Below are 14,149 nucleotides of genomic sequence, written 5' to 3'. Positions count from 1 at the left end.
GCAAGCCCACACGGCTAAGAAAATGGCTTCTTATGTGAGCAGTTCGTCAGATAAACCCTAACCTCGAACCCCAATCCTATTTCTCCTCAATTCGATTTGTCACCCTATTCACGATCCGGCGTCACAGTCATCACCGTATTGTTCCTTTCTTTGTCAACCCCACCATGGCTTCCTCCCTTTTGCCGTCTGGAGCCTCATATCCAAGAGGATAATCCTCAATTGTATCTCCCTTTCATCTTAGAGAATAACAATTCGTTCAAAGACCGCACCAGAGACATCGCAGCGTCGTTGTGGCTCTCTCATTCAGCATCGGTTGAGTTACTATGTACCTTGTCTTGGTCTCTGTGTGAAAAATATGTCTATATGTGAGAGATCTTCAAGTTTGAAGGTCTAATGAACATAAACAATTTGGTAATCTTTAGTGTCATCAGATTCTTCTTTGCTTTTGGTTCTTGGTCTTATGATAGTTATGTTATGCAGGTTTCTTATTGTCAGTTCAGTGTATCATGATTGTAGCTTGTTATGTTAGATTCACACTTAAATAGGGGTGTCAAAATGAGTTATAGCTAGTTAGCTCAGCTCAGCTCATTTTTTTCATGAGTATGATCTCTATATTTTAGGCTCATTTAATAAATAAGTTTATTGATCGAGCTTAAAAAAATATCACAAGTTATATGAACGATTTTTAATGAACATGAACTAACTCATGAGCTTGTTCATTTTTATCCTTGTAATTAAATATATATATATATATATATATATATATCTTTTATTTTTTATGGAAAAAAATAATTTCTATATTTATCATATTTATCTTTTAAAATTAAAATGTAAAATATATATAATTAATATAGGAATAAAACTTTTAAAAGTTATCTATACTTTTTTCGAAGAAAGAAAAAAAAAAACTATCCTGTTTAGAAGTTATCAAAATTTTCTATATAAACCCACGTTAAACCTATCATCTTTTTCACAAACTTTATTGATCCCAAATTTGGACTATTAGTTATGGCATTTTACTTTAATTTAGTTTATTCGAGGAGTTTGATTTTTTTTTATTTTTTTTCATGGGTTAGTTTTTGTTTAGTATTTAATATTTATTTTTGGATTTTTTTTAAAATTTAAATTTTGAATAATATTATAGAAGTTATTTTATCACTATTTAATTTATTTTAGTTTTATTATTAATATTTTGTATTAGATCACGAGTTAGCTCATTTAACTCATGATCTAGATGATCTGAGTTCGAGCTTACATATTGAAGCTCATATAATAAATGAGCTGAGTTGAACTAGCTCATGAAAGAGTTGAGCTCATTATGAGTTGAGCTGAGCGAGCTAACTCATTTTGACATCCTTACACCTAAGAATTGTTTAACACTATCCATCTGGTACGATAATATCCGAGTGTACATATATTCTCTAATATCAACATGTACACTTTATCATGATATAACAGTCTTTAAGTCTCAAGTAGACATTTACAATTTATAACATACAATTGTGAGTTTTCAAATTCGTACAGCTAATTGCGTGTCCACATGTACAATATAACATTTTACTCTCCACATCTACAGTGACATTAAAATCCACATGTACATTGGTTCATATGTACATCTAGATTAGTAAAACTGCAAACTCACAAATCCCTTTTTATTCAAAAGATCAACGAATGACACAACACTAGCTATTCAACGAACATCTAAGAACTAAGTGACAACTAAATCATTTGTTTCTAATAAAAATTCATAACATCCAAGTGCAGGCCATTTGATAGCTTCATCCTTAAATAATTTCTTAACCTTGAAGATATTCTTATGGATGATGCCTCATATCCGCTGTAAAGTTGTTGGCTATTCCCTGCAGTGATTAAGGTAAGTTTAAGTACACTGTCATAACTCTTGGTTAACCTTTTCGAAAAAAACATAAAAAGCATAACTCAGTAGAGACTAAAATTATGCACACTTCATCAAGCCGAATCATAATATTATATAGCACTTACCTCAATAATAGAAGATTCCAGCTCAATTTTCTAAACCACAAGAATCATTTATAGGAATCATGTGTGTCTAAACCAAACAAAAAAAACAGAGGAATACCTCAATAATGGGAAGATTCATGCAAGCTCAATTTTCAGCCTTTTTCATTCAATCGAGGAAAAATTAAACGGAGCGTCTCTGCGGACATACCAATTATCAGTTTATTTTATCAATTAGTAACCCAAGTCCATCAAATTTGAAATTGCAATCAATCTCAATGGTGTATTTGTTCCCTGGCCACAAAACAGCAACATCCACAGTTTTCTAGAAATTTTCGTGCGAGAAGACAATAGAGCAGTAATGGTTAACATCAAAACTAAAGAGAATTGAATTCTACTTTTCAATTCCAAGACTTTCATAACAGAGTAACTATAGAGAGAACGTGGTAAAAAAAAGAAAAAGAGATTGAAAGTACCTTGTTCATCTCTTCGTGAACCCCGACGTGGGCATAGGAATGAATACATGCAACATCGAAGTCGGTGCAATATTGAGCCGTGGAGGAGAATCGGGTTGTGGTCGGAAACACTAACCCATTGTGATGGTCGCCGTGGGAACCTCCCTCATTCTCTATTTGTTCAAGCCCACGGTGAGGTCGTCGTGGGAACCATTTGCCTATTTTCTTTTCTTGTGAATGTTTGCTAGGTCGCCGCCGGAGATCCACCAAAGAACGGAGAAAAAAAATGTTTTGATGAAAGATAAAGGTAATATGTGGTTGATGTACAAGGACCGTTGATTTTAATAAAATTAACGGTTGGAGTTTGATCTCCTTTAATAATGTATATCTGTGCATTTAGTTTCCGTAGGTGACAATTGAGGTCAAATTATTTAGTTATTAACATGTGAAAAGTGACTTGCAATGTAATTTTCTCTTTTTATTTTCTTGTCAAAAAGAAAAACGTTTTTTGTTCAGTGATATGGAGTTGCGCTTAAGTAATTCGACGTTATATTGCTTAATGTCACAACTCAGAAAACACCATGATAATGTGAATTGTCATGTGATTGTTTTGTATGAATGTATTAATTAAATGCCTTGTTGGCTCTGATCCCGGATCATCTGCAACATAAATCTCTATCTAGTATGAGAAAGAATCTAAAAGGCATGTAAAATTTTGACTATAAATAAAATTGATAAAATCATAAGAAAAAGTCTGCTTACTATAAAGGATATAGGAGAGAAGACAATAATTCAAGCATAAAACTACAAAATAGGAAACTATTCTTTTATTTGTCACTAATTTGTTGTTTTATTCTTTAAACATTCATTCAAAAGAGTAAAGTAGCACTCGATTTTACATAAACTTTTGATTGTAAAAAAAAGAAAGCAAAAAGTTAAATATTTCTTTAGCTCATTAAATATTCCGGACGGGCTCGGCAATAAACGGGTAAAACTCAAGCCTAAAATTACAGCTCAAACCTACAACTCTCCCTCCTCGTCTAGTATTCAGGCAATCTTGAAAATGCAAGCTATTAAACGACACACACTCCTCACAAGCTTTTGGCGATAAGCCTTTCGTACACTGCACCATTCCATACAGCATATCACCCTTGTACCGAGTCTCTCCCACAGAGTACAGTGTGTAATTATCTCCACTGGTGGCAAAAGTCGTCAGATCTTGAATAAGATTATTCCAAGCAATTATAAACGAGCCTATATCTCCTCCCACCTTCTTCGCGTTGGACATACAAAAGTTATTGTCGTAATCGATCTTCCCAATAGTATTGAAGGTTGAAATCGCGAGAAGACACTGATCATACCATATTATCCTCCCCTTGTACCAAGGACATCGCCTACCAAGCTGTAATATACATTTTTAAGTATCCACGCCACAATCAACAATAAGATGGCACAAGGCTAATTAACATATAATATGTGGTTTTTTTTGGGGTTGACCGGGGTGTAGTTGAGTTGAAGTTCAACTAATTATCAGGGACACAATATCGACATATAGTCCTGTCCGGATATAAGTAGTTTTCTGTTGTCTTATGCTAAAATGTAATCAAAAGCTGTGCACAAATTTAAACAAACTATAAAAAAAAAGATAACGAATCATTAATATTGATGTGATATTACCGCAGAGAGTGCAGTGGCAAAGCAGTCATGGCACTTGGGCCCGTAGGAGTCGCCGCGGCACTGGAGGATAGCGGAAAAAGTGGGATCGCCGATCCCGTCATAACCTTTGTTACTGCCTGAATAGATCATTTTGATGGTTCTTTTTAAACGGTCCTCGTACTCACTTCCCGGCTTGTATTTTCCTTGATTAACCAAGCATTTGTGGTTGAGATACTCATTGGTCGTGTTTAAGGACAAGTCGCTGTTTGTCGGAAGTAGTTGTATGGCAAATACGTGGATCAAAATGAGGCGTTTTATTACAGACGATGCTGAGTACATTGTTTTGGATGGTTTTTCGTTGGGATTGATGGTGTGAGAGACACCGAGGGATTTAGATACTGACGAGATATATGATGTTTATATATATAGTTTTTAATTGTTTCTGGTTACCCAATACGAAGTTCGTTTGAAAATGTCAGTTTTTCGAAAACAATGTTTACACTTTGAGAAAAGTTGAAGGTTGAGACTTATTTGCGGCGACAAGAGGGCCGAAAATGTAAGAAGTTCAGAGGTGTGACTTAGTTCGCACGATTCGTATGCCAACCTTAAATGGAGGGTTTCATTTGTTAATTTATTATTACCAGATCCTTGCTTTTTTAGGTAACTTAAGATAACATTCCAACACACAGGGTTTCATTTGTTAATTTTACAACACTGTCTTTCCGAACTATTGCCCATATTATACCGTGGAATATTCAAAGGATCTAGAATCGACGACATATATGAGGTCTTTCTCGTACACAATTCCAGATCATGTCTAAGCACAAACGCTTTGTGTGAGCAGTTTTATGGCCAATATAGGAACCGAGATGAGGCATTTTGATACATGGTTTTGTATGAGACTGCAAGAAAGGATGTGGATATATAAATATAATCCACATCTTGTGGTTGCTTTATACGGAAGTTGATTGAGAAATTCAGTTTCTAGAATAAATGTTTCAGCTTGTAACAGAAAGGAGGGAGGAGAAGCTGGGACCTGAGAGTTGGTATTTGCGGTGACAAAACTGTCGACTAAAAAAAGGGGTTCAAACTCTTACAATCACACGATTTGTACTGTGGCAACATAAAATAAAGGTATTGATTGCTAATCTATTAGGACATCTCTAATCCTGATCTATTTTCTGTTCCAAACATCATATTAGAGTAAATTTATTTTTATTTGTTAAATGGTCTTTTAAATCTTTAATATTTTTATTTCTTACTTAAATAATATTTTAGAATCATATAATTACATAAATAGATAAGATATTCCATTATTTAATAATTTTACATTAAAATACATAATAAAATAAAAACATAAATAATATAAAATAAAGATAACATAAAAAAGGATTTATAGTCGCATTTCGCTATTGTGAAAAGACATCTTTGTTTTTGGAAAAAATGTATTACATGACATCATAACTACATGTATAATTTTACATAGCATGATAATTGGGATGAACATGATTTCGATGCACCAACTGAATTTGGAAGGGAAACTCCACATCTATCGAAAACTGCAGAAGATGAAAATATCTGATTTCAAAAAATTTTTCTCGATTTAGGAATATCAAAAATAAAAAATCTCATTTTTTGTTACGAAATGTATTAGTTGATCATTTGTGAAAAAAATATTCTAATGCTTATTATTGAACCAACTTATATACATATTGTCTTTTATTTTATTTTATGATTTCTTGTATTTTTAATATTAAATGTTTAATTCAAATAAATTACATTTAAAGGAATTTTTGTAAACATAAAATAGTTGGGTTTATTGGTAAATTTTTATAAATATAAGATATTATTAATAATTATTGATAAAATATATGACCTTTGAAATAAAAATAGAAGAATATATTGAAGTAAAATCTTACTTCATTTTGGTATTACACTATTTTGAAGTAAAATATGAAATAATACATTAGAGATGCTCTTATTACAAGATACTTTCTTTTTTGGAATAAATATGGGTAAGATTCATGTTGGAGAAAAAATTATGGTTTCTAAAATACGTAAGTGAATTGAGTAAATATATAAATGACTGAATTAGTTTTAAGTTTTGAAATGTAAATCTCAATCTAAAATAAAGTTGAACAATTATGAGAACAGAAACTAAAAAAACATGTAGAATTTTGAATATAAAATAAAATTAATAGTCATAAGAAGTAGACTACGTTCTATAAGAGAAATGGGAGAGAATACATTTGTTCAGGCCTTTTGTGCTAAAATGTAATCAAAAGCTGTGCGAAGATTTATAAGAATTTAAAAAAAAAAAGATAATTGATACTGTCCGAATATAACAGTTGCGGCACTTGGGTCCGTAGTAGTTCGCCACGGCACTGGAGGATAGCGGATAGTAGAATCGCTAAGCAGGGTGTGACCTCTTTTATTGATACTGTCCGAGTATAACATTTTGGTGGTAGAATTTAAAAGTTCCTCGTACTTACTTCGCGGCTTGTATTTTCCTTAAGCATTTGTGGTTGAGATACGTATTGGTCGTATTTAGGGTCAATTCGCTGCTTATAAGGAGAAGTTGTATGGCCAATACATGGATCTAAGTGAGGCGTTTTGATACAGACGCTGAAGAGTACATTGCTTTGGATTGGATGGTTTTCTATCGAAGAGGTTTTTTATATATGATTCGTTGGGATTAATGTTTATATTTATAGTTTATTGTTTTTGTTTACCCAATACGAAATTTGTTTGAAAATGTCATTTTGTAGAAAAAAACGCTTAAGCTTTGTAAGGAGAAGAGTTGAAGGTTGGACTTATTAGCGGCGACAAGATTGGCCGAAGAAAATGTAAATGTGACTTAGTTCACACGATCATGATATGAATTGTGATGTAGTTCTTTTTGTATGGATGTATTAAATTCGTTGTTGGCTCCGGTCCTGGGTCATTTGTATCTATATCCCAATTTAAAATAAAATTGAAAACTATGAGAAGAAAATTTAAAAGACATTTGAAAAAATCATGGGAAACAGAATACCTCTGTAAGAGAAATGGGAGAGAAGACATTTGTTGAAGCATAAAGCAACAAAATAGGAGAGCAATATCTTATCCAATTATTATTCTTTTGTTTTATTCTTTAAACATTCTTTAAAAAAGTAGTACTTGTTTGTCCAAAAAAAAAAAAAAGTAGTACTTGATGTTACATAAGCTTTTGATTGAAAAAAACAAACAAAAAGTTAATTATTTATTTAACTTTTTAAATACTCGACCGGCTTGTTAATAAAAGGATAAAACTCAAACCTAAAAGTACAGCTCGTACCCACAAATCTCGCTCCTCGTTTATCATTCAAGCAATCTTGAAAATGCAACCTATTGAAAACCAAACACTCTTCACAAGCTTGTGGTGATATGTCTTTGGTACACTGCACCATTCCATAAATTGTATCACCCTTGAACCGAGTCTCCCCCACAGAGTATAATGCTGTTGGCTGAGTGTAGTTAACTTGACTGAGGGCTAACGTCGTCAGATTGTCCATGAGAGTATTCCAAACACTTGCAAACCCGAGTTTATCTCCCAACTTCTTTGCGTTGGACATACAAAAGATATTGTCGTAATCGATCTTTCCAGTAGCATATGTGGACGAAAACGACAGAAGACATTGGTCATACCATACTATTCTCCCCCTATACCACGGACATCTCTTACGAAGCTGTAATATACATTTTAAATATCTACAACACAATCAACAACGAGATTGCACGAGACTAAATAACATATAATAAGTAGTTTTTTTTTGTCTTATGCTAAATTGTCAAGAGCTGTGCGCAGATTTATAGAACTAATAAACAATATTGATGTGACAGTACCACAGCCATGGAGGTGGCAAAGCAGTCGCGGCATTTGGGGCCATAGGAATCGCCACGGCACTGAAGGATAGCGGATAAGTCATCAGAGCCGAGCAGAGCGAAACCTGGTTTATCGTTACTGTTTTTATAGAACATTTTTATGACTTTTTTTAAAAGTTCCTGGTAATCGCTTCCCGGCTTGTATTTTCCTTGACTATCCAAGCATTTGAGGTTGAGATACGCATTTGTAGTGTTTAAGGACAATTTGCTGCTTATAAAGAGAAGTTGTATGGCTAAGACATGAATCAAAATGAGGCGTTTTGATACAGATGATGAAGAGTACATAGTTCTGATTTATTTTTCTCAAAGAGGATTTTTTCTAGATGATTCGTTGGGACTGATGTTTATGTAAGACTCAACAGGTATGTGATGTTTATATATATAATATATTTTTCTGGTTACCCAGTTCGCAATTTGTTTGAAAGGACAGTTTGTAGAATAAGATGTTTACACTTTATAAGGACAGGAGAGAATGGTTGAAGGTTGAGAATTATTGCGGCGACAAGTGGGCCGACGAAAATGTTAAAGTTCAAGAGGTGTGACTTAGTTCACACGATTCATACGGTGCAAACCTGAAATGAAGGTATTCATTTCTTAATTTATTACTACTAGATTCTTGCTTTTTTAGACAACATAGGATAAGATTCCAATACGCGTGTACATTCATACTATAGAAACATGTCATTCCTAACCATTGCCCACATATAGGAGATTATCTGAAAATACATTTTACTTATTCGTATAAGGTAGACTGAATTTTGTAATATCTATCTTATTAAAGTAGAAGTACTTTAAGCTTTTGTTTGGAAACAGGGATATGAATCTTTAAAAAATTAAATTTTGTTTGGTAACAAAGATAGTAGAGATTTTTGTATTTCCTTATTTAAATGATAGATTTAAGTATTTAATGTCTTTCCTAATTTAAATAATAGATTTCTTTAATAGAATGAACCTTAACCAAAATAAAATTTCTAATAGATTTTTGTTAACATTTAATATTTTTCAATATTTATTAATAAAAATAATAAAATAAAAATCACACATCAAAATCAATTTATATATCATATAGATAAAATATAAAATATTTTATTTATAAATTGTTAGTATAACACTTTTATAATATAAGTCCAATTAGTTATAAATATTAGATTTTTATATGATACGCTGTGATATAATAGACGATTAAAATCACATAATATAATTATTTAAAATAATATATAAAATTTTGTTTTAAAATGTTATACTAACAATTATGTAATACATATTAATTTACACATATATATATATATATATATATATATTATCATTAGAACAAAGAAAAAAAATTGAAGTGAAAGCAAATATTTATACGGCCACGGGTCAAACTATAGAAATAAACAACAATGGCGTAATTTTTTTTTTTTTTTAAATATTTTAATTTCAAATATGTTTATATATTTTATGTATTTATAAATTATTTTATTTGTCATTAAGAATGCTAAGATTTTGGAATTGGAAAAATTATGACCCATCTCTATATTATTTTAGTTAGGAATTTAAAATTTATATCAAAATATTTTTTAAAACTTTTAATTTTTATTATAACTACAAATGTTAATTTTCAATCTAAATTTATGTTTAAATATTAAAAATATATCATTTATAAATTAAAAAAACTAAAAACATAAAATAAATACCCGCCCGGTTGGGCGGGTCAAGATCTAGTGTGAATTACGTTTGAATTACACAAAACTAATATGTTCATGTAAGTGCTTTTAATTTATATTCTTTATTAATATTTTCCATAATTTCTGAATCGTAAATTCTTTTTATGAATTTTTATGTAACTCAGATATCAAATGTCCAAAATAGACAAAAAATAATTTATAGCAAGAAGACAATAGAGCTGTTTCTCTGTTCCATTTTAGCAAATTCCTTATCATTTTATTATATCCAATTTATGTACTAATGCACACAAAAAATAGTAATAATATTCCTGACCATTGAATGAAATGAATCGAAGTTGCAGATACAAGATTACGCAACTAAAAAAGCATCTAAAACATTTGATATCACACGCCCCCACATGGAAGGCAACACTTTCTGCCAATCTGGATGAAGAACCGCTGTAACAGGTCTGGTTGATCATCTTCATCCTTTTTCTCAGGTGCGGACTCGGGCAGTGGTAGCTCCGGTGGCAAATGCTTATGGAATGCATCAACTGCTGCAGCTACACCATCCTCGTTCTCCAGTACTTTCGCTAGCTCCATCACTCGTGATTTCACCTGAAATGCCACGGTATGTGTTCTTTGATAAATATTCTTTCTAATATTAATACGGCTTGGATCACGGAACTTTATTTAGTTCTTTACTATAAGATCCTACATGGGCATGGAAGAATATATTGAAAAATGGGAAACCAAGTTTGTTTACCTCTGGTTGAAGCATAAATCTTATGGCACTACAGAGGTTCTCAACATTGAGCTGAGCTATCGGTATTGGCGCAGGCCCAAGCCCCTTCTCACAGACCCTGTCACCCCAGAAGAACTGATCCCCGAAGAACGGTACAATTGTTGTTGGACACTGCAGGCATAAAAGAAACATTCAAAAGCATATAGGCAGTGTTATATTTCATGTAGTAAAGAAAACTGCTATAGTTTCACCACAGGACACTTTGGTGATGAGTATAACGTTTTACCCCAGCTTTCAGTCCAGTCGCTGTGGTTCCAGCACCGCCATGATGAATCTTCATACCCACAACACGAGAAACAGCCTCATTTATAACAGAAAAAATCTTCGAAGACATGAATGTAGATAAGAAACTGGGAATAGAAAGAGGGCTTACCACAGCTGAACATTGAGGAAACAACCAATCGTGAGGACAGTCCTCTAAGAGGAATACATTTTCAGGAACATCAGCAACTGAAAGAAGACGATAATGTTTTCTTGAATCAAGAAAAGGAAAAAGAAAATCACGCAGCGTCAAAAGAGATGGTACAGAAGATGCTTACGGTTTCCAAGGCCACCCCAACCTCGATCAACTATCCCTCTTTGTTCTGTATCTCTCAATGTTTCCAGTATAATGTCCATTGTCTTTTTGGGATCATCAAGAGGCTGTTAAGGAGAAGAAACAACAAAGCAACAATACTGTGAGCTGAAACTAGTGCATCACCAGTTAAACAACAAACTAGAGGGGCCAAGAACATAAATTGTTGAAATAAATATATCGACTAAATACAAGTATTTCATCCTGACATTAAACTGATACAAATCAAAGATTTCAATTTGATTGCTATTTGTTTATTTGCAAGATCCATTGTCAACACTTTGCACTATCACTGAATTTTAAAGACGAAACGAACACATTTTCCAAGTGTTAAGGGTCAGAAAATGAGCTTACCATGCTTCCAAAACCAATATATATTGGTGGTGATCCTCTTTCTATCCAGTGGATAAACTCTTCCCGAGGTTTGTACTTTGATCCAAGGTTCATGAAACAATACCCAACAACATCTACTAAAGGACCCCAGTCTGCAAGTTAGTCAAACAACAGCAAAATCTTTCAGATATATATTTAAAGAAAAGATAAAGAGCTCACAATCAAAGAATATTACACATCAAAAAACAGATAAAAGTATTATGGTCATGCGAAAGCAAGACGAACGTGGCCTTGAAACCAATGACACATGATAAACCTCAATGGAATACATGTATCGGGGATGCAGCTATGTTCTTACCACTTGGTTTTGGCACAACGTGGGGACTCCACATGTAAGCAGTAGGCAAGTGAGAAATTGAGCCATGGTATGTACTGAAATAAGCGATAGGTGCAAGATCTAGCTTCCTCTTCCTAAAATCATTTATGTATGTCCTTATGCTCCACCACACCATCAGATCAACAATTATATATGATAGCTGAAACAAGAAAATGTTATTACAATGTATCGGGATCACTAAAAAAATCATATAAATTCTCTATCAAATTATAACATACCCAATACGCAGCAGTTTGGGGAACACGGGCCAAAGGGTGGGGAAATTCATGGGTTGGCCTGCCTAGAGGAAGAGGTTGTAAGAAAACAGGACTACATATAACACTGACCTTAAGATGAAAACTACAGAAGTCAACTCACGTCCAAGGCATTGTGAAAAAAATATGAATTGGTACTCCAAGAGCTTCAGCAACATGCACATGTCCTGCAATTAGAGCCAAAAAACCACATCATTAGCTTCATAGGAGAAATTAAAACAACAACCTAGTAAACATACTTGAGGAAAGCATAGAAACAATACAGTGCTGATGAATCAAAAAAAAAAATTACCATATGCAGGAGGGTTTGCAATTATTGCTTGAGCTCTGAAAGAGGCACCAGTTTGCATATCAGGCTCTGTGCATGCCGGAAGAAGAGACTCTATGATAGCCTTGAGTTGTTTTCTCTGCTTTGCGATTTCTCCAGGCCCAGAAGGAATAAGACCTTTATTTCTCGCCATATCTACATTCATAAACAGTGGTTTCTGAAAAAGCTTAACTCTGTTACCATTAGGCTCTCATTAAGAAACTAAAACGTAAATGTATCTTTTCATTGAGGACTTCTTACACCCAGCTAACTCTCGGGGATCACCACCCAAGGGATAGAACTCTACTCCAGCAGACCGTACAAAAGAGGAGAAATTTGCATGAGTTGCCAACCTAACACGATGACCAAATTCCTGAAAACGAAGAAAAACAACATCTAACTTAAAACTTTTTGTCAATGCCAATGACCAATCCGTTCAGTACAATGATAACAAGTCTTAGGGGATCCTTCGCTCTAGGGGAAAAAGAGACAAGAACATAATGAAGAAAATCAAACTACAGTTAACAGATTCGAAAATATGATAAAATTTACATATTTGTTTCACAAATTTTGAGATCAACCTGGAGGCGCTTTGCAATGGCTAGAAAAGGCTGCACATCGCCTCGAGTTCCAACCACAAGCATAACAATTTTCAACCTTGGAATGGATCTGAAGGATTCTGCCAAGGACTTGTCATATGTGATAGTGGACTGCTCTTTGGTTGGCTGAAACTCCAATAGCTCCTCCGATACTGGAGTTCCTCTATTTATATCAACTTCCACTGTCCCGTCATTTTGTATTCTGACTAGCTCAACAATGAGTTTTTGCTGGAACAAACAACAAGAATGCAATCATGATTTCAATGAAATAAAAAAAAAAAGAGTTGTTATGTTGAATGATCTATGTTTCCTACCTTGTCACGCTCTGATAATCTATCTAACTTGGAATTATGACTACTAACAGGAGAGGCTTTCCCAGTCAAAGAACGAGAATACTTAATCTCGTTGTCATCGATTAGCATGTCTCCATAGAGACCAACAGGTGCAGTGGTGCAGTGGTCCAGTCCTTGAAGAACATACAATAGTGATCAGGTGTTAGAACCAGACAAAAATCAAGAATGGAAAAAAAGATAATTAAAGAGGACTAACCCCTAGGCCAATCAGAAGAACCACCACCAGATGTTTCCTCATCATCCTTCCAAGAAATGATCCCATCGTTTAATTCTTGCAATGGATGAGTAACTTCATTACTCGCCATAAGAACGGAATATTCGAATCCACAGAAACGGATTCTCTAGTTTAGAAATAGAATTTGCCTCAAACAGAAGCTCAAACCCTAGCGCTTCCTCTCAGATGCTCCTCCTTCTGGTTCAGCCTTTCCTCTCTAACTCCAATGAAATCACGCGATTTTCAGCCACTACTGCGATGATGATCTATACAAGGTTTGACGGCCTTCGTCTTCTTCTCTGCGTTTCATGTCGTTTATTGGACAAATCTGCAAATCTATTACAAGCTTCATGATATTTCCTTGTTTTGGGTTCATAACTCAGCTAAGGCCCGTTAAAAATTAACAGCCTAAAGTATGTTTTGTACGGCCCAGTGGGCTCAATGCTTTATATTACCGGCTGCTTGTATCAAAGAGATCAACAGCCCCTGTACTTGGATCGGAAAAAGCTAAAAATGTCTTGGGACATCGTACGTCTGTTTACCAAAACTGAGAGGGAGGATTAGGTCTCAGACATTTAAAAGATGCAAATGTGGTAAGCGGTCTGAAACTCATTTGGCGTCTGATATCTCAGAAAAACACCGTATGGGCAAAATGGATCCATACGTAAATATATAG

At 33.8% G+C, this 14,149-nt stretch overlaps 3 protein-coding genes and 1 long non-coding RNA gene across 5 annotated transcripts; all 4 read right to left on the bottom strand.

The window, feature by feature from the left end:
• Positions 1 to 1,638: 1,638 nt before the first annotated feature.
• Positions 1,639 to 2,811, bottom strand: LOC108831596 (uncharacterized). The gene is made up of 3 exons (XR_001946403.2): positions 2,454 to 2,811; positions 2,099 to 2,176; positions 1,639 to 1,859 (listed from the first exon to the last, which is right to left on the bottom strand). It is a non-coding gene; the product is annotated as an uncharacterized LOC108831596 (long non-coding RNA).
• A 433-nt stretch (positions 2,812 to 3,244) lies between these two features.
• On the bottom strand, positions 3,245 to 4,563 carry LOC108831598 (putative cysteine-rich repeat secretory protein 17). Its single transcript, XM_018605119.2, has 2 exons — positions 4,110 to 4,563; positions 3,245 to 3,834 (listed from the first exon to the last, which is right to left on the bottom strand). The coding sequence occupies exons 1-2, from the start codon at positions 4,425 to 4,427 to the stop codon at positions 3,388 to 3,390; spliced, it is 765 nt and encodes a 254-aa protein (XP_018460621.2). The 5' UTR covers positions 4,428 to 4,563; the 3' UTR covers positions 3,245 to 3,387.
• A 2,726-nt stretch (positions 4,564 to 7,289) lies between these two features.
• On the bottom strand, positions 7,290 to 8,412 carry LOC108831599 (putative cysteine-rich repeat secretory protein 17). The gene is made up of 2 exons (XM_018605120.2): positions 7,953 to 8,412; positions 7,290 to 7,795 (listed from the first exon to the last, which is right to left on the bottom strand). Exons 1-2 carry the CDS (start codon positions 8,274 to 8,276, stop codon positions 7,334 to 7,336), a joined length of 786 nt encoding a protein of 261 aa, XP_018460622.2. The 5' UTR covers positions 8,277 to 8,412; the 3' UTR covers positions 7,290 to 7,333.
• A 1,480-nt stretch (positions 8,413 to 9,892) lies between these two features.
• LOC108856988 (sterol 3-beta-glucosyltransferase UGT80B1) lies at positions 9,893 to 13,800 on the bottom strand. Of its 2 annotated transcripts, XM_018630905.2 has the most exons (14): positions 13,456 to 13,797; positions 13,221 to 13,372; positions 12,889 to 13,134; positions 12,569 to 12,680; positions 12,293 to 12,463; positions 12,104 to 12,167; positions 11,965 to 12,022; positions 11,708 to 11,885; positions 11,371 to 11,501; positions 10,982 to 11,084; positions 10,816 to 10,892; positions 10,669 to 10,716; positions 10,404 to 10,553; positions 9,893 to 10,255 (listed from the first exon to the last, which is right to left on the bottom strand). In XM_018630905.2, the coding sequence occupies exons 1-14, from the start codon at positions 13,562 to 13,564 to the stop codon at positions 10,043 to 10,045; spliced, it is 1,812 nt and encodes a 603-aa protein (XP_018486407.2). In that variant the 5' UTR covers positions 13,565 to 13,797; the 3' UTR covers positions 9,893 to 10,042. The 2 variants fall into 2 exon arrangements, with proteins under 2 accessions (XP_018486407.2, XP_056842432.1); XM_056986452.1 differs by lacking the exon at positions 9,893 to 10,255 and having other exon boundaries at positions 10,405 to 10,553; positions 10,634 to 10,716; positions 13,456 to 13,800.
• Between the last annotated feature and the right edge of the window lie 349 nt (positions 13,801 to 14,149).

Source organism: Raphanus sativus, chromosome 5 (genome assembly GCF_000801105.2).
Source record: "Raphanus sativus cultivar WK10039 chromosome 5, ASM80110v3, whole genome shotgun sequence".
In the NCBI taxonomy this organism is placed as follows: Eukaryota; Viridiplantae; Streptophyta; class Magnoliopsida; order Brassicales; family Brassicaceae; genus Raphanus; species Raphanus sativus.
This window is presented reverse-complemented; position numbering and strand designations above follow the sequence as displayed.